The sequence below is a fragment of the Castor canadensis genome, chromosome 13, assembly GCF_047511655.1.
Source record: "Castor canadensis chromosome 13, mCasCan1.hap1v2, whole genome shotgun sequence".
Lineage (NCBI taxonomy): Eukaryota > Metazoa > Chordata > Mammalia > Rodentia > Castoridae > Castor > Castor canadensis.
In genome coordinates this window covers 105,771,449-105,793,192 of record NC_133398.1, presented here as the reverse complement: position 1 = coordinate 105,793,192, position 21,744 = coordinate 105,771,449, and the positions used below count along the sequence as shown (strand labels likewise).

Below are 21,744 nucleotides of genomic sequence, written 5' to 3'. Positions count from 1 at the left end.
GTCCAGCATCTTTAATGCCTTCTTCCCTAACAGAAGCCTCATTTTATTCTCGGCGTTCGTATTCCAAAGTATCAAATAAAACTCTCCATTTTCCACTGCCAAATGAACTGGTCAGGTGACTCAGTCCCAACCAATGAGATGAACATGGGCACCAATGAGAAGAGTTTCCAGAAAGGTCTTTAAAAAGAGGGGCTCTACTATGCTCCATCCCTTTCCCTTCCTCCTTCTGTGTTTGTTTCTCCTTTTTCATTCTGAAACGCAGGTATGATGGTTGGAGGTACAGAGGCCATTTGAGATGAAGAGGAAACTCCAGAGGCCACACCTCTGGATAAGACAATTCTGAGAACGTAGAAGTCTGGTCTGAGGATGAAGGAACTCTGAAGGAGAAGGCCATGTCTGAGGATGCTGGCAGAGAGAGTCAGCAATAGACCGAGACTTAAAGTCATCATGAAATTGCTCTACCACACCCAGATGCTTTCCTAAAAGCTCATATTATGTGGGTAAAAAATTACCCTACTTACTGTGAGACCCCTTTTGGGTAATATCCCAGCACCCTCAGTGCCACCCTGCCTGCCCAACCATGGACGAACATGCAAACACTTGAGACCCAGGGTCTTGGATAGACTGTGCTTTGACTAATGTTCATTCAGTTTTTTCTTTCCTTTATTCAAAGAGATGACTCGTTTTCTTGGCTGGTGGTCTTTTCTTTAACTTAGTATGAAATGTCAGGTGGAGAACCATTTTTGAGACATCTGGGTGTCTCCTAAACAAGATAAGTTTTGAATCCATCCATTGCCGCCCCAATGTTCTACTGGCCCTCAAAGATGTATGTCTTTCCCCTAATATCTCTCTAACAACCCCGAGAACATCTTTTAAGACTCAGCACAGACACACCCTGTTCTACAAAGCTCCCTTGACTGGCCCTGGCAGGATTCAGGTCTTTTTCTGTGTTTTCAAAGTGCCTCTTGCTTCCACCCAAGCACCACCCTTAGGTGATTAGCAAGAGTTGATTTGTCTGTCATGTGAGCTCAGAAAGGCCAGGGATGGCGTTTATCCAGCCAGCCTCTGTCCCATTCTTGGCTCTCTGACAAATGGTTTTTAATGAGTGAATAGGTGAATGGTTGAAGAATGCATTTCAATTTTACCTGACTGGCTCTCCTATAACATTATGGGCTGTTTGCTTAGATGTCCTGAGAATGCCTAAATTCTCCTCTGGCCTGTTGACTGCCTCTCCATGTAAGGGAACAGTGAAAATGAAAACAATCTGCTGAGCGTATGTGTGACCTCAGCTAGATCAGCAGGGAATTGCCCTGTCAACCCCAGAATTATGCAAAATAACTCATCATTGTCTCAGCCAGTAAATTTTGGAGTGGTTTATTATGGTGAGATAGCTGATATATAATCTTTTCTCCCAATTCCTTATCCCCTCACTAATGAGATAACTTGAGAATTTTTTTTTTTTGCATTCTACAAGAGTAGATGAGAGACTGAAGACCTGAACAAGATCTATGCATTGCCTTCTCACGATGTCTGCCACAGTGATTTCAGAGAAAGTCTCAGCTCCTTCCTGTGGAGACAATGCAGTGTCTAGGAGCTTGTGCAGAGGGAGGGGACAAGTGCTGCCTTTAGCCCAGATGGAGGGAAGGAAGAGAAGGAGGGAAGGAAGGGAGGGAGGGAGGGAGAGACAGAAGGAGGAAAGAAGAAAAGAAGGAAAGAAGGGATTGTTTTTTCCTTGAACTAAATGCTAAGGGTGAGATGGGATTCCACTAGCATGAGAAGCAGAGGACAGCAGTCCCAGGTCCCCTGATTGGTAGCTGCAGGCTCAGGGCCACAGTGACCCCAGGTTCTGTGCAGCCCTCCCCTCTGTCCTCTTGCCTGAAGTGAGCTCACACTCTTGCTGGCTGCCATTCTGAAGTCAGCATCTGTCCACTGTTCACTGACAAGCTACCTGGCATGTTGGCTTTCTCGACAGCATGGATCTTTAACAGGCGCCACCTGACTTAGAAAGTGGACAGAGAGAGGGTGAGGATTGTTCAGACCAAGCTGGGAGTCTGTGGCCAGCCAATGGCTGGAACTGCTGACACCCTCAGGTAGACACCTGACTGTTCTCATCAAAGAAGAGAGACAGCTGTTTTGCCAGGCTGTGCAGAAAGTACACATAGATGGACTTCCCTGATACAGTACGTCCCTTACTTGTAAGTCAGGAAGTTGATGGATTATGGAAGAGTTGTGTTCTACTGCCTCTCACTTCCTGCAAGACTGGGAATGGGCTTCCAGTATTGTCACAGAGAAGCTGTGGACACGTATGCTGTTGGAGTTCTACCTGTGAGGCCCCAGCACTCCACTCACTGCTGTGCCTTTTTTGGGTACTCCAAAGAAGCTGCACTGATCCAGTTTGTAGTCTCTGGCCTGGGTCCCTTCACCGAGCTTTTCTGGCATCCTTTTCATATTATTTTTGAAGGAGATTTGTTAGGGAGATGAGAGTGACTATATGCCAACTTGAACAGGTAGGTTGTGTGAGAGAGAATCTGAAAACTCCCTTTTTGATGTCCTCTAAGACCTGAGTCCCATTTATATGCAGCTCATTTTCTCCTCAGACCTATAACTTCATCCTAGGGTTGAGAAAAGACATGGCTCAGTTTCCCTCACCCTGGGCTCCATCCAACCAGACAGTGGGGCTTGGAGCCAACAGGCAAACACGTTGCTGGTAGTAGCACTTCAGTGCTGGAGGACTTGCTATCATGGATAGGAATGGGGTGCTCCACAGTCATCTGTCCAGGAGTTTGACCTGGGCAGATCAGTGGGCATCTTAGCATGGAGAAAAGCATCATCGTCAAGCCCTTAGCTCTTTTCTTAGAGATAAGTGGTCTCAAGCTAATCAGTTTGAACTCGAGGAAATACTGCCTGTGAGGCAGTTTGCAGAATGCTGTCTGAGCTGTGTCCCTGGGTCCTGGCACCTCTGCTGAGGGTGCTGTGCTATTCTGAGTCAGGTGAGGAGAAAGAGGTGCCAAGAACAGGGAGGAGCCTGCAGGAAGCCCTACGGGAGGTGGCCATGCAGGAGGGGCAGGTGCTGGACACTTGGGCAGAGCCTGTCTAGGCTTCCCTCATCATCCTTCTGTAAGGCTCCCCCACCCTCTTGGGAGCAGGCATGTCCCTGGACATCTCATATTGAGGGCAGAGTGAAATAAAGACCAGGATAAATCCACATTTATCTTGGCACAAATATACAGTCCTTCAAAAATAGTCTCTAGAAATCTTTTGTTTTTATTCCCCAGCAGAATGCTTGCTCTAAGCCATTCCCTTCTCATGAATGTCACGTCGACAAGTCTATGAGAGTCTGGGACATATCAATCCCCCAAATGAACTGTCATGAATGATTGGCACTGTACAAAGCCCACCAGGCCTATATGTCCTTACTTTGTGTACCCATTATGCATCTCCCTGCTGCCCAGCTCCCATGAATCCATCAGGTCCTTAGGCAAGCTTCTTTTGTGTATTTATGGTGATACCCCAAGTAAGAACAGATTTTGCTGGAGCCATGGGCTTCTGGCTCATTCAATATTTGGTCCCCAAAGGCCTTTAGAAATAACCTCATTTTGTTGCTTTTCCAAAAGTTAAAAGTAATTGAATATTTTATTCAAATGAAATAATGTTATATACATGGAAGTGCAACAAAGAAACTCCCTGTGCAGCTATCTTAAGCAAGCAAAAATGTCATTTCTTTTTCCTTTCTTTTGCAAAACCGGAGAGCAAGAGGGTTGTAAAAGTCCTGTGGTGGTGGGGGGGGCGGGGGGGTGTTGGTACCAGTGGGAAGGGGAAAGGTGTAGGAGGGTGAATATGGTGCAAATACTGTGTACACATATATGTATTTGGAAAAATGATACCTGTTGAAACTATTTCTCAAATGGGGGGATAAAGGAGAATAATGATATACTTGATACATGTATGAACCTTTGTAAATGGCACAATGCACCCCCACCCAGCACAATAAAATAAAATAACTAAAGCCAAAAAATGAAATGTTACATAGAAGCCCAGTATGTAAAACCCATATACTATGACTTAAATGTGTTCACCAAAAGTTCACGTGCTGAAGACGGAATCATCAAAGTCATACGTTGATTAGTATTTGGAAATGCGTCCTTTGGGAAGTAATTAGGAGGCAGTGAACTTAAGAGGATTGGGCCCACCTCATGGTTTTAGTGGCTTTGTAAGAAGAGGAAGAGACTTGAGATGACACATTTGCTCTATCTCACTGTGTGATGTCCTCTACCATGTCACGATGCAGCAAGAAGGCCCTTAAGGGACGCTGGTCCATGTTCTTTGGTTTCCCAGTCTCTAGAACTGTAAACGAAATAAATCTCTATTGTTTGTACAGTACAAGTCTGTGAGGTTCAGTTACAGCAACAGAAACTAGGCTAAAACAACATACCAGAGCAAGAAGCTCTTGGGCTTATCTCAAGTCACCAAATCTTAGAACATAGTTTCAATCTGTAGTTCATGTGTCCTCAGTTCACTTGAGTCAAAGTGAGATTTGGCCTCCTGCTCACCGAAAGTCTGTGTGAACAGCTGGCCAGTCTGCTCTCCTGGACCTCTTTTCACACTCACAACTAAGCCTCAAGATAATCAGAGCAGGGATAATTGTCCCCGGGGCCTGGGGAGTTCCTCCAGCTGGCCCCTCTGCAGCTTCTGGTTGGAGAGTGCTCAACTGGCCTCTGATGCCCTGCCTCCTGCATCAAGCCCACTGTGTCCAGGGGCCACAGTGTTCTGAGCTGTAGCAGGTTCTGGGAGGTCATTCTGCCCAGCACAGCACAGTCTCTGCTTCCCTCACCACTTTCTTGGCCAGTGCCCTGCTTCAAGCTCCCATTCTTAAAGGGGAATGGGCATGACCAGCTCTCCACAGGCTCTTAGGTGGCCCCTTTGCCCTGATGTCAAAGGGAAAACACCCTCCACCCTGGCAAGGGGCTGGGATACATAACCCCAGTGATCCTTCTCACGGATGTTCTCCCAGCCTTCCCCAAGCGAGGCCAAGATGCACAGGTCCTCAAATGGCAAGACGAATTTTTAACTAATTCCTCTGTAAATTTTGCATAAGACTCAGCACCACCACATTTGAAATTCAGGCTTTCCAGACTGCAGCTTCATCTTAATATCTTTTCATCTTTCGAAAAGAATTGGTTTCAGTTGAATGACATACAAAGCAGTGGGATTTATAATTTTCTTTAATAAGCAAGACAACAGACATGTAAAGACACCAAGGAATGATTGTGTGGGGTTTTCCTCCTCGCTGAGCCTTGCCGGAGCCCAGGGCATCCCCTCCTCATCTTGATCGAGGGCAGGGCCTCCAGGGCCCCAAAGTGACCTATTTGAACAGTCCTCTGCTTGATGGAACTTTCTGGTGACCTACTGAGTATGTTCTTTTAGGCTGGCACTCTACCACTTGAGCCACATCCCCAGGTCAGCCTCGAGTATGTTCTTTTCAAGGATGGGCTAGCTTTTAGATTTAGATACTTAATATATAAAACAAACTATAATAAAAAAGCAGTGTGCAGCTGGGTGACCAAAGCCCCTCTTAAAGTCTGGCACATCTTGCAAGCCGCCAGGAAGTCTCATGCATGCTCCCTGCCCCCATAGTTTGTTCTTGTAAATGTGGTTTTGATCTAAAGCAATGAATTCTGCAAACTCACATCTCAGGCCCAACCTTAATAATAGACTACTTCCCCACCCCCACACTGGCAGTGAATGTGGCAGTCCGAGGAACATTCCATCATGATGCAATTTGCCTGTCAGTCCTGGTCCCCCCATCCTGGGCAGCTGCAACTGATTATGGCTTGGCTGTGGGCTGTTTTATTTAGGCCCCACCTCCTCCTCTCAGAATCCATCAGGACACACTCATGGAAGTCAAATTAAAGGTCTGGCCAGAGCTTGAGCTTGGGAAATGCACTGTACCCTCCTTCTCTTCAGGACAGGGGTGACCAAAGAGGCCCCGAGGACCAGGGGGCTCCACCGTGGGCCTCCATCTGTGTGCCAATGCTAGAACGCCATTCTCTTGGACTACAACGCTTGTTTCTTTCTAAAATTTACCTTCTTCCTCCCCCTCCTTACTACCCTGACTGGACCCTCAATTCTCGGATGCTTCACCTTCCAGCCATCTTTATTTCTGCTTTGGAATATTTGGTGGCAAAATCAGGCTGTCACCTTGCTGTCAGTCACTGCCAGACTTCTGCCTTTTCTTGTAGGAGAGTCATCCTCAGCCGTCAGGCCACCCCTCCCCAGTCATCCAATCTCCACTGTTATCCCTCAGCAGTTTGGACCAGAGTTGCCCCTATGCCCAGTCTCTCTGATTGCCTCTCAGATAAAGTTGTCACCTTAGTTTCCCAGGATGACATCTCCCCAAGATAAAGTGATATTCTTTATTCCTCCCTGGAGATCCATATTTATTTTCAAGAGCTTTCGGCTCCCAATTAAAACAAAGAGAGTCACTTGGTCAAGGGCTTTATGGGAAAGACATTATTAGCTGGAGTAGTCTCTTCCCTGTGGCAGCTGAGAAAACGCTTTCTAATTAGGGCCTCTCTCAAACAGTAATAGCCCTCGCTCACACTCAAGAGGCATGTGCTTACACGCATTGAAAAGAGAGAGGAAGATCAGTAGCAAGTTACAGAAAGGGAGCTGAGAAGAAGAAATGGGCACTTTCTGACACAAGAAGAGCAAAACGAGAGTGATGTGGTGATGAGCTCCAGCTTTGCAAGCTATCTGCTCCAAAGCGTTCATTTGTGCAAAACGACACCTGCCACAGTAGGAGGCATCCTGATTTCTCAATGCAAGCTTTTATGAATGAGTATAAAATCCTTTGTCCTAATAAGAACAATGGATAGAGAGGATTCTGCAGCCTTGTTGGCCCACCCTCTTGCTGGGTGTCCCAGAGGGAGGGATGTTTTTCATCTGCCTCCTCCAAGTCTTGGGCAGTCACAGGGCTATGCATGTCCCAGGTGATACCTCTTAAAGCTGATACTCATGGTGACTCCCTGAGCTGCCTCCTCAGAACAGCTACATCTAAAAAATGGGTGCATCAGTCACACCTGTCATGGCCAGAGGACTATAGTCAGGGGTCTCTCTGTGTTGGCACCCTTCTGCATATCAGTTGTTCTGCAGAGGCTGCTCCCACAACACAGCCCATGTGCAGGCAGGGACAGAATGATGTGGAAACCCAGCTTCAACCCAAGCCTTGTGTGGGAGTGGGACTGGTTAGGGCCTTCCCAGGGCTGACAAAGCACTTGACTGACCTCCTGTCTCCTCTGGTTTTCCTGCCTGTATCTCCCTGGCAGAGTGAGCTTTGCTCATCATGAAGATGGCCGGCCTCCCTGGGGGGTCTCTGGGGTTCATCCCTGGACTGGGTTGAGGCAGACATAAAAGCCCATCTTCTCAGAATTGTGGTCTGGAATTTCCCTCAGTATAGGTCTCTGAGTGGGGAGCACTGGTCAGTGGGCTGGAGCAGTGGAGGCAACAACTGTGTCTCAAAAGGGAAGTAGAAATGGATCTGGAGTCAGGACTTTTAACTCATGATCTCCCTGGAGCCAACAGGTGGCTATAAAATGTGAAACTAAGATCTTATAATTAAAGTGGGAAAAAAATGGATTTGATAACTTCTCAGAATGTCATCTTGTCTTCTGAGTCCATGTTGGCTCTAAGGTAATAAACATAGGTGCTCTACCAACTCCTCTTCTGAGCAGGCAATTCCACAGGACAACTTTCTTGCTCTAGGAACACCAGGTGTGTCAGGAACAACAGGTGTAACCTGTGTGCCAGGGGTACAAGTGGTACCAGCAGTCTCTAGATGCAGATGCAACATTCACTTTATTTTCCTTTCCTTTCAAATAAGAATTTTATTTTCTTCTTCTCACACTCAAAATGCTTCTAATAGAAAAATTATTTTTATAGCCAATATATGTGGGGAAAAGAAAACATTTATAATTCTCAATTCGGAAGTAACCGCTTTACTTTAATGTAGGTCATTGGATATAAATATGTGTGTATATATTGATATCCACTCTGTCTATAAAACTGGGACCACACAACCTCAACACCTGTCAATTCAGATAACCTGACCTCTTCAACACCTTCTATATCATCTAGTACACTCCCACAGTATCTTCCTTATGGCCTTAGGAAATAACATTACTATGGATGCACCAAAATCTTTCAAACCAATCTCCTGACTTTGAACTTTTAAGTTATTCTTCTCTTATTCATCTATTCTCCTAGTGACAGATGTTTGCCTGGCTATTACTGACAAAAACCATCTTTGCCAGGTTAAGAAGTAGAAAACGATAGCTCATTATTTAAATTCACATTTTTTAATGTAAGTCACACTTTTCATATTCTTTGTCCAGTTCCATTCGTGTCTGAGTATTAGGCATTCAGATTTAGGGTAGAAATGCTTCATCATTTGAAGTGAAAAGTATGGTTCATTTTTGTCATTTGTCTCTCTAGTCCATTAAGAATATTCAATCTACAGTCCATTTTTTGCTCATTTGTTCTGTTTTGGATGGGAGAAGAGAGGTCAGATTTTTAACTTCTTGGTCTCTGTCTTCAAGCTCTATTTAGAGGACCTTTTTCACACTGAGATGTAGCTACTGACTCATCTATAATTTCTTTCATTACTTTTACTTTTTGAAATGAATTAAGTCTTTCATCCATTTGCCATTTATTTATTTGTATGGTATAACGTAGAATAAAATCTTTCCCAATTTTTTCTAATTGACTAGCAAGATTTTCCAATTAACTTTTTTTTAAATAAAAACCTTCAGTGTTTCCCTTCTTCTATATGAAATTGTAATGTATGTTCCAGGATCTGCTCCTGGAATTTATTATTCCGTTTTATTTGTCTATCCATTCCTGAGCCATTATCATGGTTTTCAAATATGATTCCATCTCTTGTATGCTAAGTGATCCCTTCTTTTATAACTTTGGTACAGTTTATTAGTTACTCTGAAACACTTTTTTTCATCCCATGTAAAATTTAAGGTGAAAGAAAAGCATTCAGTGTTTTCCAGAGGGCCACTGGGAATCTCAGGAGCTCAGCAGGCACCCTTACTTCTCAAGCTGCAATGCTGATGACCATTTCCTGGGCTTCAAAATAAGATTAGCAGAGACACAAATTTCCTATATGAGAAAAATTAGCACCAAGAGCAGAGAACAAATAAACAAAAGTCTGCTTCTTGGGCTCATTCGTGACCCAGGCAGGTGCACAGGGCCCTGCACTCAGAAGGGCATGTACTTGGTGCAATGTTTTACTCTCATCGTCTTTAAAGTCCCAATAATTTTGAATAAGATGACTGCTCTTTGATCGTACAGTGGGCCCACCAATTGTGTATCTGGCTCTAATAAGGAGTACAGGAAAACAGGATCTTTAATTCTAGTCAACTAGCTTGGAGCCATCTTAAATTTGGTTCCTCCTCTTTGTGTATCATTTAGCCACAAAAGTGTTGGAGTCTGTACTTGAACATTAAGGAGACTAAAACATGCCATAGAGTTGATCAATTTGACTGTAAAATTGTGCTGCATCCCCACTCCCTTCTTACAATTTCACTTTCCATAGTTTCAGTTATGCATCAAATTCTGGAAAATTCCAGAAATAAACAATTTGCATGTTTTAAATTATATGTCTTTATGGGTAGCATGATGAAGGCTCATTGTGTCCCAGCTTATTCCACCAGGGGTGTGAGTCATCTCTTTGTGTTCCCGTGTGTTCAAACACAGTGCTTGTGCTCAAGTAAACTTATTTTACTTAATAATGGTCCCAAGGCACAAAAGTAGTGATGATTGAAAGTCAAAGAGAAACTTAAAGTGCTTCCTCTAAGTGAGAAGATAAAAACACAATAAGACATTGACAGAGAGGGAGAAAGAAAGACAGAGAGAGAGAGAGAGATTGTGCTGTTCAGGGTGGGAGGCTTAGCCAGTACCTAGATCTAGGACTTTAAGCCTCCAGAAGTGTGAGACATAAACTTTGTAGTTTATAAGCCGTCCAGTGTATAATGAAGTCAGTTATGAGCCACGTAACAATGTTTTGTTCACTGGCCAGTTAGCGTATACGAGGGTGGTCTCTTAAGAGCAGAGTGCAGTTGAAAACTTCCTGTCACCTAGTGACATTGCAGCTGTTGTAATGTCACAGTGCAACACATACTTCATGTGTGTGTGATGATGCTGGCTCAAACAAACCTACTGTGCAGTCATATAACAGTAGAATGTGGGGGAAAGTCCTCATTTATGGAGCCATGGTAGGAACAAAACACCAAGAGCCAGGCAGAATGAAGAGGAAGGGGCCAAGTTCAAGAGACATTCCTGCCCATGCAACATTCAAACCATGGTCTGAGGAAGAGAAAACCAATCAGTAAGGTCCACAAAAGAGGAGAGAGCCAATCAAAAGTAGTCTAACCCCTAGATATAAAACCTATTCTCAACCCTGCCTGGATGCACGATGCCCACTTTGCACGGCTGCCTGCCATTCCATCCTCCCTCAACGGTGTCCTAATAACTCTGTTTTCTTCTGCTCTCCATCTTGGTAAATTCTTTCATCAGCCCACAGCTCCCAAATCTACAGCATAGAGCACACCCAGTTATGTCCAGTACATAACTCTTGAAAATGGTAACAATCATCACAGTGTTGCTGGTTTATATATTTACTATTCTGTGCTTTTTGTGTCACTATTTTAGAGTGTACTTGTACTTATAAGAAAAATGTAGGGGTGGGGGAGGTGCTACTGTGACAAATACTTTAAAATGATGATGTGGCTTTGGAGCTGGAGTAGAGGCTGGAAGAGTTAGGAGGTACAACCTGAATCACCATGAATGGGGCATTACAGGTGATGCCAGTGAGGGCTCGGAAGAAGAAAGGGGCTCTAAGGAAGCCTCAATCTTATCAGAGGCTGTCTAAGTGGTCACGAACAGAATGTTGGTAGAAATATGAACAGAAAAGCTCACTTCAGTATGGCCTCAGATAGAAATAAGAGACATGTTAACAGACAAGGAAGGACAGGCCCTCATTTGCCAACTGATAAGACCTTGACTGAATTGCATTCTTGCTCTTTGTGGAAGAGAACTTTGTAGAATGTAGAACTTGTGAGCCATAAAATTAGATATTGAGTTTAAATCATATTAGATTTTTATTTTTTTGGCTGCCCTGGGGTTTGAAGTCAGGGCTTTGTGCTTGCACTTGCAGGTACTGTACCACTTGAGCCAGGTCTCCAGAGGATATAGGGTTTCAAATTTTGAATATTTAGAAATTTCTAGGCAAAATTTTGAAGAGGTGGCTTGGCTTCTCTTGAGTACTCATAATAAAATGTGAGAAGAGAGAAATGGCTTAAAGACAGAATTGTTTTCAAAAGAGATTCAGAACTGAAAGTGCAGGAAAACTCAGTCTATGCATATTGCAAAGAATGAGAAGATGTGCTCAAGGATGGAGCATGAAGGCATGGGCAGCTACTGCTTGCTGAGGTGAGTGTGGACTGGCCATCTCTCTGGAAATGGGTACCTTCACCAAGACAACGGTCCACAGACATTTCAGAAATCACTGGGGCTGCCCTTCCTGTCACAGGCCCAGAGTTCAAGGATCTGGGGGCCAGAATGAGTGCTGCTACTTGGTGCCCCTCACACTGTGGACTGTGTGACACAAGTGCTCCTTGTTACAAGTGCTCCTTGGAGGTCCAAGAGAGGAGCAGAGCCCAGGCAAAGAACTGCTGGAGGAGTGGGGCCATGACAAAGAGCCCCCACAAAACAATACTCAGTGGGGCAAAGGAGTTGTGGCTGCTTCCAGACCCTTCACTGGAAAAGTCATTACATAACAGGTGCTTAAACTGTAAGCACTGACTCCTTACATGGGTCCATGAATTAACAAAAGCAGGAGAAAAGAGAGGCATCGCTGCCTCCATTTTTGCTCTGAGCCATTCACCTCGCAGCCACCTTGGAATCCAGAAAGGATAGGACTGATTGATATCATATTTTCAAGGACGGATGGAGGAAACTGCCACCAAGGAAAGGAACAGCAGAGCCTCCTCAGGACAGACCACACACTGGGCCACAATGACTCTCTTATCCTGATCAGACTGATCCCCTTAGTCATAGCTTCTTCAGACCTCTCCCAAAACAAGGACTGAGATAGCGATCAACCAAGCCACACCTGTGACTGAGATTGTTTAACTATGCAAATCTTTTTCCCCCTGCCCAAATTCTTTTTCTCTTTAAGCCTAAAGCTTCATGTCTATATTACTCCAAAGATGGCTGCAGAAGAACTGAAATGCTTTCTTTTGTGGCTACCTTTGCTGCAGTAATAAACCTCCTTTTCCTGTCCTTCACCATTGCTTGTTTCTTTATTTGGCTATAGCAACAAGCTGCGTCAGAAACATTGTGTCTTTCCACAATGTCGGAATTTATTGACTAGCAATAAATTCACCAGCTACATTAATTTTTTTGGTGTTAATTTGCCAAGCACTTATTTTGCTTGATAGCTAAGCCACTGGCAACACAGTTTCTTTTATTCCAATCTTAATTACTGATGTTAACTCTCCAATCACACATCACAGTTCATCATAATATGAAAGAATTGCTTAAGGAAGGGTTACAGTGGGGCTGGCTGGTGGAGTGACTCAAGTGGTAGAGTGCCTGCCTAGCAAGTTCAAACCCCAGTACCACCACCAAAAAAAAAAAGTGTTACAGGGTTCAAAGGGGCCTTTTTGAAGGCAAGAGCAGATTGCTGATACACATGCAAGGAGAGTCACTGCAGGAGGTCAGGTAAGATAGTCACATAACCCAGTCACAGAGCTATGAGGCCTGGTGGTGTTGGAACAAAGGCAATTCTGGTTCAAGGCCAGTACTGGCTCCAGGTGCAGAGTTGATTCCAGGCTTACTGAGTCTGGTCAGAGGGAAAAAGGGCAATTCAGAGTGAGTCTTGTCAAGGAGGGGGGTCAAGCTGAGCTAAAGCCCAGGTGACAGTCGGGTGTTTTATTGCCTGTTGATCCTTGACACACACCTGTGGCATCTGATGTTAAGTGTCCCTCCTTTATTATGATTCAGGTGAGGGTGGTAAATCATTCCTTGGTTTGCTGTGTTCCAGAAGTCCATGGGCCTGGTTTTTCTGCTAGGGTTTGATACACCATAGCAGATATTTCTTGATTTAATTTGGTATGTTCATAGGTGATAATCTTTTATTTGCATAAATAAGTTATCAGGCTATCCCGTGTTTTTTGCTGGACAGATGGTGATTGATTACTTACACAAACAGCCATTATGCCTCAGCATTTGCCCTCAGCATGGAGCAAAGTGCTGTTTTATAAAATGGAATCACTCAGTCTGTGGCCATACCACCCTGAATGCACCTGATCTCATCTAAAATGGAGTCACTCAGGCAAAGCATCACCTGAAAACTACTGTTCTATATAATATGGAGTAACCTTAGAGCAGAGCTCAGTCTGATCTTCACAAGGAATGAGTGGCTGCACCTGATATTTGGAACCCCTGGCGTTTGGGCCTGGGACCTAAAACTCTGGTTTCAGTGTGACCATGAGTCTAGCCCTGAGAAGCCCGGGCTGTGTGGCCAGGCACAGAGCTCCTGTGGAGGTGAGGCCTCAGTAGAGGAACTCCTCGGGGACAGAGCCACCAGCCCAGTGGACCTGGTTGGTAGATTATTATTGAGTCTCAAGTTTGGGCTTACTTGGGAACTGTTAGCCCTTTTTGCTTTCCTATTTTCCCCTTTTGGAATGGAAATGTCTATAATAACCCTTATCCTGCAACTACATTTTAGAGGCACATAATTCACAGGTTTATAGCTAGTGGGGAATTCTCCTCAGAATGAAATACGCCTTTGAGCCTCACCTACATCTGGCTTTTGTTATTTAGTAAAGATTCAGTTGATGCTGGAATGAACTAAGACTTTCGGGGGTGTTGGGACAGAATGATTACATTTTGCATTGGAGAAGGACATGGATTAGGGAGGTCAAGGGTGAATGCTGTGGTTTGAATTTGCCCCCTCACCCAAAGTTATATGTTGAAATCCTGGCTCCCAGTGTGATGGTTTTAGAAGCATTTGGAAGGTGATTACATGGTGAGGTTGGAGCCCTTATGAATGGAATCAGTGCTCTTATGAAAAAGGCTCCAGAGAGCTCTCTCTCCCCCTTCCACCACTAAGGATGCAGACAGAAGGCACCATCTAGGAGCCAGAAAGAGGGTGCGCTCCAGACACTGGATCTGCTGCTGCCATAACCTTCAACTTCCAGCCTCTCGAACTGTGAGAAATAAATTTGCGGCTATAAGCCACCCAGATCCCAGCATTTTATTACAACCCAAACAGACTAAGACAAAAACCATACTCTCTGGATACAGGGGTTATAGAAAAACAAACTAAAAAAAAAACTTGAAATGTATACATATAATTAAAATAATTCAATCATAAAGCCAAAAAAGCAAAACGAAACAAACCAGACCTTTTCAGGAACACAGGTTTGGGAAGCTGAGAGCAGGTCTCCTGTTCCCCACAGAAATGTCCCAGGTCTGGCCTCCTGAGAGACAGGCAGGAGGTCCAACCCCCAGCAGAGAATGCCAGTTGGGGGTCTGACAAGCCTCTGGCTCTCTTTCTGGGTTTCCTGTCAGACAAATAGTAAGAGCAAAAAGGATTGTGTAAGTACTGATTAGGTTACAAGCTGTGGGTACTTTTGTTTGTTTGTTTTCCAGAAAACTATTTGTTGGCCAAATCATGGTTTGGGAACTGCAATCTAAGAGGAAAAATACCGTTTTTCCCTGCCCCAGGCTGCCTCTGGGGGTGTGGACCCACTGGGAGGCAGAGGTAGGCTGAGAAGCCTAGGTACCGTCTAGAAACCTTGCATGTCAACCATGACGGCACTCAATGTGATACACTTGAGGGAAAGTTTTGAAACTCTCCTTGTTTATCTCTTCTGAGCAACGGGTGTCTAAAAACAACAAACACCTGGAAGGGAGTAGAGGGGTCAGTAAAAATCATTAAAGTCAGGGCTCAAGAGGAAAAAGCCACACACCTTGCATGGGAGTACTTGCTATGAAAATACTCCTTCATCCTCTCAGCATACATTTTCTGTGTTGAGCTGACATGTGGTCCAGGCTCCATGGAAGGCTGGAGCCCAGGAAGACCTGCCCAAGGCTGTGGTTTGAACTTGCAGTCAGGGAAAGACAGGCAGGTAGATTTGGGAGATGTTAGAGCAGCTGCTTGCGCTGGGACAGTGATTTCAGGAAGCTGACAGTGAGATCTGAATGCCCTTAGAATAAGGAAAAAGGTCTGGGCCCAAAGACTTTTCCAGAGTCCGTGAGACCATCCACTCATGGAGAGAAAGCCCTGGAAGACCGTGACCTGAGGTGAGAGAAGATAGCACAGAACCCAGATGCAGAGGCTCCCCAACACAAGTCTGTCTTCAGCAAGTGGGTATGTGGGGGCTGGAGCGGGTAGGGGAGTGAGCAGAGACCACCACCGGGATGCCTAGGAACTCTGTCCAGGGCCAGGGAGAAGGGCCAGGTGAGAAGTAATGGGACTTGAGTGAGTCCCCAAAGGCTTCATGTGCCTGACACTTGGTCCCAGTGTGGTGATGTTGAGGTGCAGTCTTTAGGAGGTAAAATCTAGTAGGCGGTGGTTGGATCCTTGGGCATTGCTGCCCTTGGAAAGGGCTCACGTGGTTTTTGGAGGATCCTGGTCAATTCCAACAAGAGTGAGTTATTATAAAAAGAGTGAGCCTGACCCCTGTGTGCCCTGGGTTCCTGTCTTGCCCTATGAGAGAGAGAGGTCTCTCACACATAGCCAGGGGTTCCTCTGGCTGTTTGTGCATGCTTCTGAATGTCTGAACTGTGAACCTCTTTTTTTTTCTAAACAAACCTCTTTATATATGTATGTGTGTGTGTGTATGTATATATATATACACACATACATATATTACTGTATATTACTTGTACAAAGGGGTTTCATTGTGATATTTCCATACATGCATAGAATGTGTTTTGATCAGATGCACTGCTCTGTTACTCTTTCTTATTGCCCTCCTATTTTTTTAAACCATTTTAGTGGTTTTCATTATGCTATTTTCTTACATGCTCAGTCTCAGCTATTTTGTTATACCAACAGAAAACAGACAATACATTTGGAAGTACAGGCCTCAAGGAAGGGCAGCTGTGAATGGGCGGAGAGATGAGACCCCTGTTTCAATGGAATTGAATTCCATGAATGCATGGAGGGCTGGGCGGGGAGGGAAGTGGGGGGATGAGGGGAGGAGGAAGAGGCAACATGAATGAGTTTAGAGAAAAGGAGGAGATAGGCAGGAGAGAATGGGATTCTAAGTTCAGGAGCCAGGAGACTGTCTCTCCCAGAGCAGAAGGTGGCTGGTGAGCATGGCTCTGAAGTTTCCAAGACAGTAGGCAAGCTGGCTGCGGGTACAGTGCAGAAAGCCTCAACACCAGGAAAGGCACCATTTGTGCAGAAGGTGATGTGGGCTTTCATTGCTGCTTTGTGACTTGTTTGCACACCATACCACCCAGGAATCTGGGGCTTGCTGAGTGGGAAGGAAAGGTACAGGTGGGGAATCAAAAGAAGAGGTAAAACTTGGGAACAAACTGAAAAGAGGTAGAGAAAGGAAAAGGTGACAAACAGGAGACGTTTTTCTCCCTATTTCCATTTTCCCAAATGATTTATATCTGCTCATGACTGTTTTCATTCTAGAATATTATCCAGGAGACTGTGTTCCACAGGGAACTCAGGACATAAGAAACAAGAAACCTTGGTTTGGACCTCTGTAGTTTTTATAAAATTCTATAGGCCAGACCAGCCTGGTTTTTTTAATAAAAATATCAAATGAGGTATTTAATTCCCTAAGCGATTTAAAATACTCAGCAAAACCATTTCCTTCTGTAGCTCTGCCAGGTTTTTTCTTCTAAAAGTGTAGATCCTGGCCCAGAAGGACGCCCTTGGCATAGTCAGTGCAGGACAGGTAAGACCATTTGTCAATCAAGTCACCGGGTTGCATCTGTGCCAGCAGTTTCCCCACACAAGACGACACAGTGCAGCCCTTGGGATTCCAGAGTTCATTATGCACACTCTGGAGTGATGGAGGCCCAGGCGACAGCCAGTGCAGGTGTCATTGGCTCCCATTGGAACTTATGGCTCACTGCAGAACCATGGCACCAAGCACACACAGACATCATTCCACACCAGGCTCCTTAAGAGCTGTGTGGCCTTCTGTAACTGGCCTAACTTCTCTGTTTCTTGTAGGAGGCCATCAGCTTTGCAAACCTGGAGCACTGCCAGGTAAATAGGTCAGTGAATTTATCAGCTGTCATTATTACTTATTCTTCCTTAGCATTTTCCAATGTGTTCTACCATTATTCAAAAGAAAACTTTAAGGGCTGGCAGAGTGGCTCAAAGTGGTAGAGGGCCTGCTTAGCAAGTGTGAAGCCCTGAGTTCAAACCCCAGTACTATCAAAAGGAAAAAAAAAAAAAAAGCACAAAAGAAACTTTATAACCCCAAGTCACTGTTGAGGCAGGACACCTTCACCAGGATCCCAGGCATCCTGAGATTCCTGTGCCGATATTGGGTTCTGTGGCCCTGCTTTACACCACTCTCGAGGCTATGGGAGAATGAACCAAGATACTGAACAGGAAAACACCTTATGCTCCATTCAACCACACAGAGCACAGCTCGTGTTCCACAGGGATGGCGAAGGGGCTTCCTGGATTACATTCCTCCGGTTCCCCTGAAAGTGCCAGGGGATGAGAACTCAGTTCCTTTGAGAACCATGAGAACAGGGTGCTCCACAACACAGACAATCCTGCACCTACCACAGATCCTAAGGTGCTCATGGAAGGTCCCCAAACAGAATTCCATCCCCGTATGCCGAGAGGTCTGGGGCAGGGACTCTGTTGTCCCCTGTACCTAAGGACTGACCACAATGTGTGCTCAGGATCAGCTCGGGGAATGGCTCCTTGCAGCCCAGATGGCTCTTCCCTGGCAAAGGTGGGCAACCCAGGAGAATAACTTATAGATGCTGGGCCATTTCCTACCATCGCCAGTGGAGACGACGAAGGATGAGGGCATCCATGCACGGTCTATTCCACTGAGGTAGGAAGCACAGGAAGCAACAGGAATTCATTCTCTGTGGAAAGGAAAGGCACAGAAACAGGAAATGCTAATGCTGAAAATGTATGCTGGATGCCTCCTGCTCTGCCCTTTCCACTTTAAGAGAGCACCCACCTGCTGTACTGCTTGCTGCCTGGTCCACCACCGATTTTCTCTTCCTTTGCATCCTCAGGCCCTAGGCAAGACTTGCCTCCACTCTGCTCTCTCAAACCTGTCTGAAAGGCCTCTGGCTCTTCCTCATTGCTTTTTTTTTTCATGCTGCTGTTCCCAAGTGGAACCCACACCTCCTTCCTGTCTTCTCTCCACTGAGTCTCCTATGCCAGCAAGCCTCTCGAATCTCTCCACAAAGCCACCGGCATCCTTATTGTGTGCATTCTGCCTTTCATACAGCCTGTGGTGCTAAAAGGACCCTGGCAGGGAGAGGTCTGGCCTAGGGAGTGCATCCCAGTTCTGTGACCTTGATCCTGGTCTTTGAAACTCTTGTTTTTGAGGACTTTGCTGCTCTGATCTTCTTCCACTTTCAACTAAGGGTTTTTAATCTCCAGATGAGGAAGTTAAGATTGAGAGTGGTGGTTTGCAGGCTTGTAGAGCCTATGAGTGTGTGAGTGAGGTTCAGATTCACACCTTTGTGCTCCCAGGCTAGCATCTCTGGGCGTGTGGATGTTTTAGGAATTTGCAATTTCTGATGAAGTGGGGGTGGTGACCACAACCTTTCAGAGTTGTCATCAGGAGCAAGTGAGCCTCATACCCTGCCAGACTGTGGGGTGAGTGTGTGGGAGACACAGGTACTGCAGTGTCCCTGGGACCTGCAGCTGGGCCTGATGTGTAGAACAAGTACTAAGTAAATACATGCTTGAGAGGGTCTCAAAAGCAACCCCAGTCCACCACCTGGCCAAGAGTGGCCATTCTGTCACCATCACCACAGGAGAGGAAATTTATATATCAATATGTCTCTATATCTGTCTATCTATCATCTCTATCATCTATCTATCTTTCTATCATATCTATCTATCTATCTATCTATCTATCTATCTATCTATCTATCTATCTATCTATCTATCTATCTATCTCAACCACAGACTGTCAAAAGGGCATACTAACCTTCATACCCAGTAGTTCTGAATGAGGAAAAACAAGGAAAACCAAGACATTTATGGAGCATGCCCTGTCTGTTAGCTGTGTGTGCCCATTTACTTCTCACAAAACAAAAGTCTTGGCACTCCTGTTCTGTTCACTGTGCAGATGACAAAACTGATGTCTCAAGGACAGAGGAAGCATAGTACAAGGACCCCACCCCCCCACCACCTATGTGTGCACAGGAGACCGTGAACCTAACAGACTGTCTCTAGGAGTGTCTTGCACACTAATAAACACCCGTGAGCAGCCAGAAGGAGGCCATATTTACTGCATCAAGCAAGGAACAGAGAACATCTGGGATTCTTCTTCTATTTCCAAGCACAACATAAGCTTACTCACTTTCTTTACTTTTATTTTTTTAAGTTAACAAGAGAAAAAATATCCCCTCTCGATTCTTAGGGGAAATCCAAGGACGGGTATTCCCATGATATTTTGAGGAAGTCTTGAAGGCTTTATCAACTGATATCAGTTCTCAGAAAGCAACCAATCTGTAGAAGCTGTGAAACAGCCTCATCGAGACAGAAGATTCGAGAATGAAGCACCACAGCTGTTCTGGGCAGAAACCCAAACCCAGACATTGGAGCCTTGGGAGGGGCCCCAGGCAGCACACACAGATGCACAGCACACATTTGCAAAAGCTGGGCCTGCACCTTCTCTGCAGCCCCCTGGAGGGTCCTGAGTTCTGGACGGCCATACATTCCTGCTCCTGCAGGCCAAGGTGAAGTTCAGCGGAAGGCTCCATTTCCTGAATGGGCCTCTTGGCTTCTGGTAGCAGAAGGTCCACACTGGAATGTGCTCCCAGGGCCACTTCTGGGTTTTTCACTGAAGTAAGTCATTTCCTTAATAATGGCAAGAGAATGAACTCACATAAGATGATTTATTCTGCACATGTCCCTAGCTCTATTTACAGTTGTGGGAAATGAGATACGGAGAGATTGGTGAATTCTCCAGGTTCACCTACATAATAGGCAGAGCCAGAACAAGAACTCAATCCACCCCCAAAGCCTGTGCCCTCCACTTGTGGCTGTGTGGACAACTCTAATACAGATCCCTGCAAGTGTCATGCCAACTCTAATTTATCACTCATTGACAAAATGTCCCGTGGACACTTTGGAAACTTACTTGTTACTTCCTTGTTTAGACATTTCCGTCCCTGCCAGCTCAGATAAAGTCTGAGCCTTCTCTTGTGGCTCAGAACTTCCTGAGCAAAGACCACCAAACCGTCCAGGACAAGCCATCCAGACAAAGTGTATGTCTAAGTAGCTTAAATCTCTGGTTCCAGCCCAGCCCATGACACAAAGGAGCCCTGCTTTGTATCCAGATTCTAGGTACTCATGTACACAGGTACCCAGGTATTCTGGTCATGCATGTGAACATTTAGCTGTAAATCCAACCTCTGTCCATACACATGTGCTTTGCCACTCCTTGGACCCAGGGTGCATGGATGACCACTCCTTAGGGAAAAAAAAACTAGTGGAAGTGGGCTTGGCATGCTTGGGCAAGGAATCCTGGGGTTTAGAGTACCCTAACATGACCTAGGAGGAGGGGTACACACACCAAGTATGTGCCTCCTCTTGGTCCTGTGGACACCCCATCTACAGGAAAGGTTCCAGTAGAAGGGGACCAGTGGGAACTCTCTGAAGATCAGGCCCCTCTTCCTGGCTGAGGACCTGACTGCAAGCTCCATGTCTGCTGCTTCAGCCTTAATGCTACATGATGTCAGCCTTGGCAAGCCACCTGCTGTCCCCAAGAGCCACCTCTGCTTCATACCCACATGAACATATTTGCCATGCTACTCTTGCTTAGGATTTCCCTGTCTTTTGTCATCTGCTGTACCCCAACCTCCAACACTCCAGTATGGCTCCTACCACACTGATGTGCAAGTGTTACCATACAACAGGCCTTCCAAACCAGGTGGATGTTCTTAGTCCAAAACAACACTCAACACAGAACTGGTGTTTAATTGGTATGTTGCTTAGATGGATGACTTTGCTTTGCCCACATTCTAGAGAAAAATGAGAGCCCACCTTTTGTTCAGAATCCCAAGAAAGGAAGAAGACCAGGGCAATGTGTGCTTAGATTGCCTTCTATGGCACAGGCCTCAGGTGGAGAGACCATTAACTCAATACTGAGTTTTTCTAATCTGGGAGATATATGAGGTTTCCAAGTAGCATCATCCATTACCTGTTCTGGATGCTGGAGATGCAAGGTGCAGACAACAGGTGCAAATCCTTACTTCCAGGCTTACCTGAGTAAGAGCAGGTAATGACACATCTGTGATGTGTGGTCATGTTGTAAGAAAAATGATCTTTTCTAAGAAGGTATTTGTTACCTTCTTAGATTACTTAAAAATTCCTCAGGTCGCCATCTTAGGTGACTTGCATGTTTAAAGGGTCCCTGCTTCTTCTTCCAGATTCCATTGCCCACCAAACTGCATGCCCTAACCCATCCCCCAAGCCTTTTAGCCAAT

The 21,744-nt window shown here is 45.4% G+C and overlaps 1 protein-coding gene across 1 annotated transcript in view; it reads left to right on the top strand.

Moving 5' to 3' along the window:
• The window catches only part of LOC141415483 (cyclin-dependent kinase 2-like), a 105,880-nt gene that overhangs the window by 72,008 nt on the left and 12,128 nt on the right, over window positions 1–21,744 (top strand). The window contains 2 exon segments of the mRNA XM_074052195.1: window positions 13,548–13,667; window positions 17,273–17,308. Coding sequence (XP_073908296.1) covers window positions 13,548–13,667; window positions 17,273–17,308 — 156 coding nt within the window.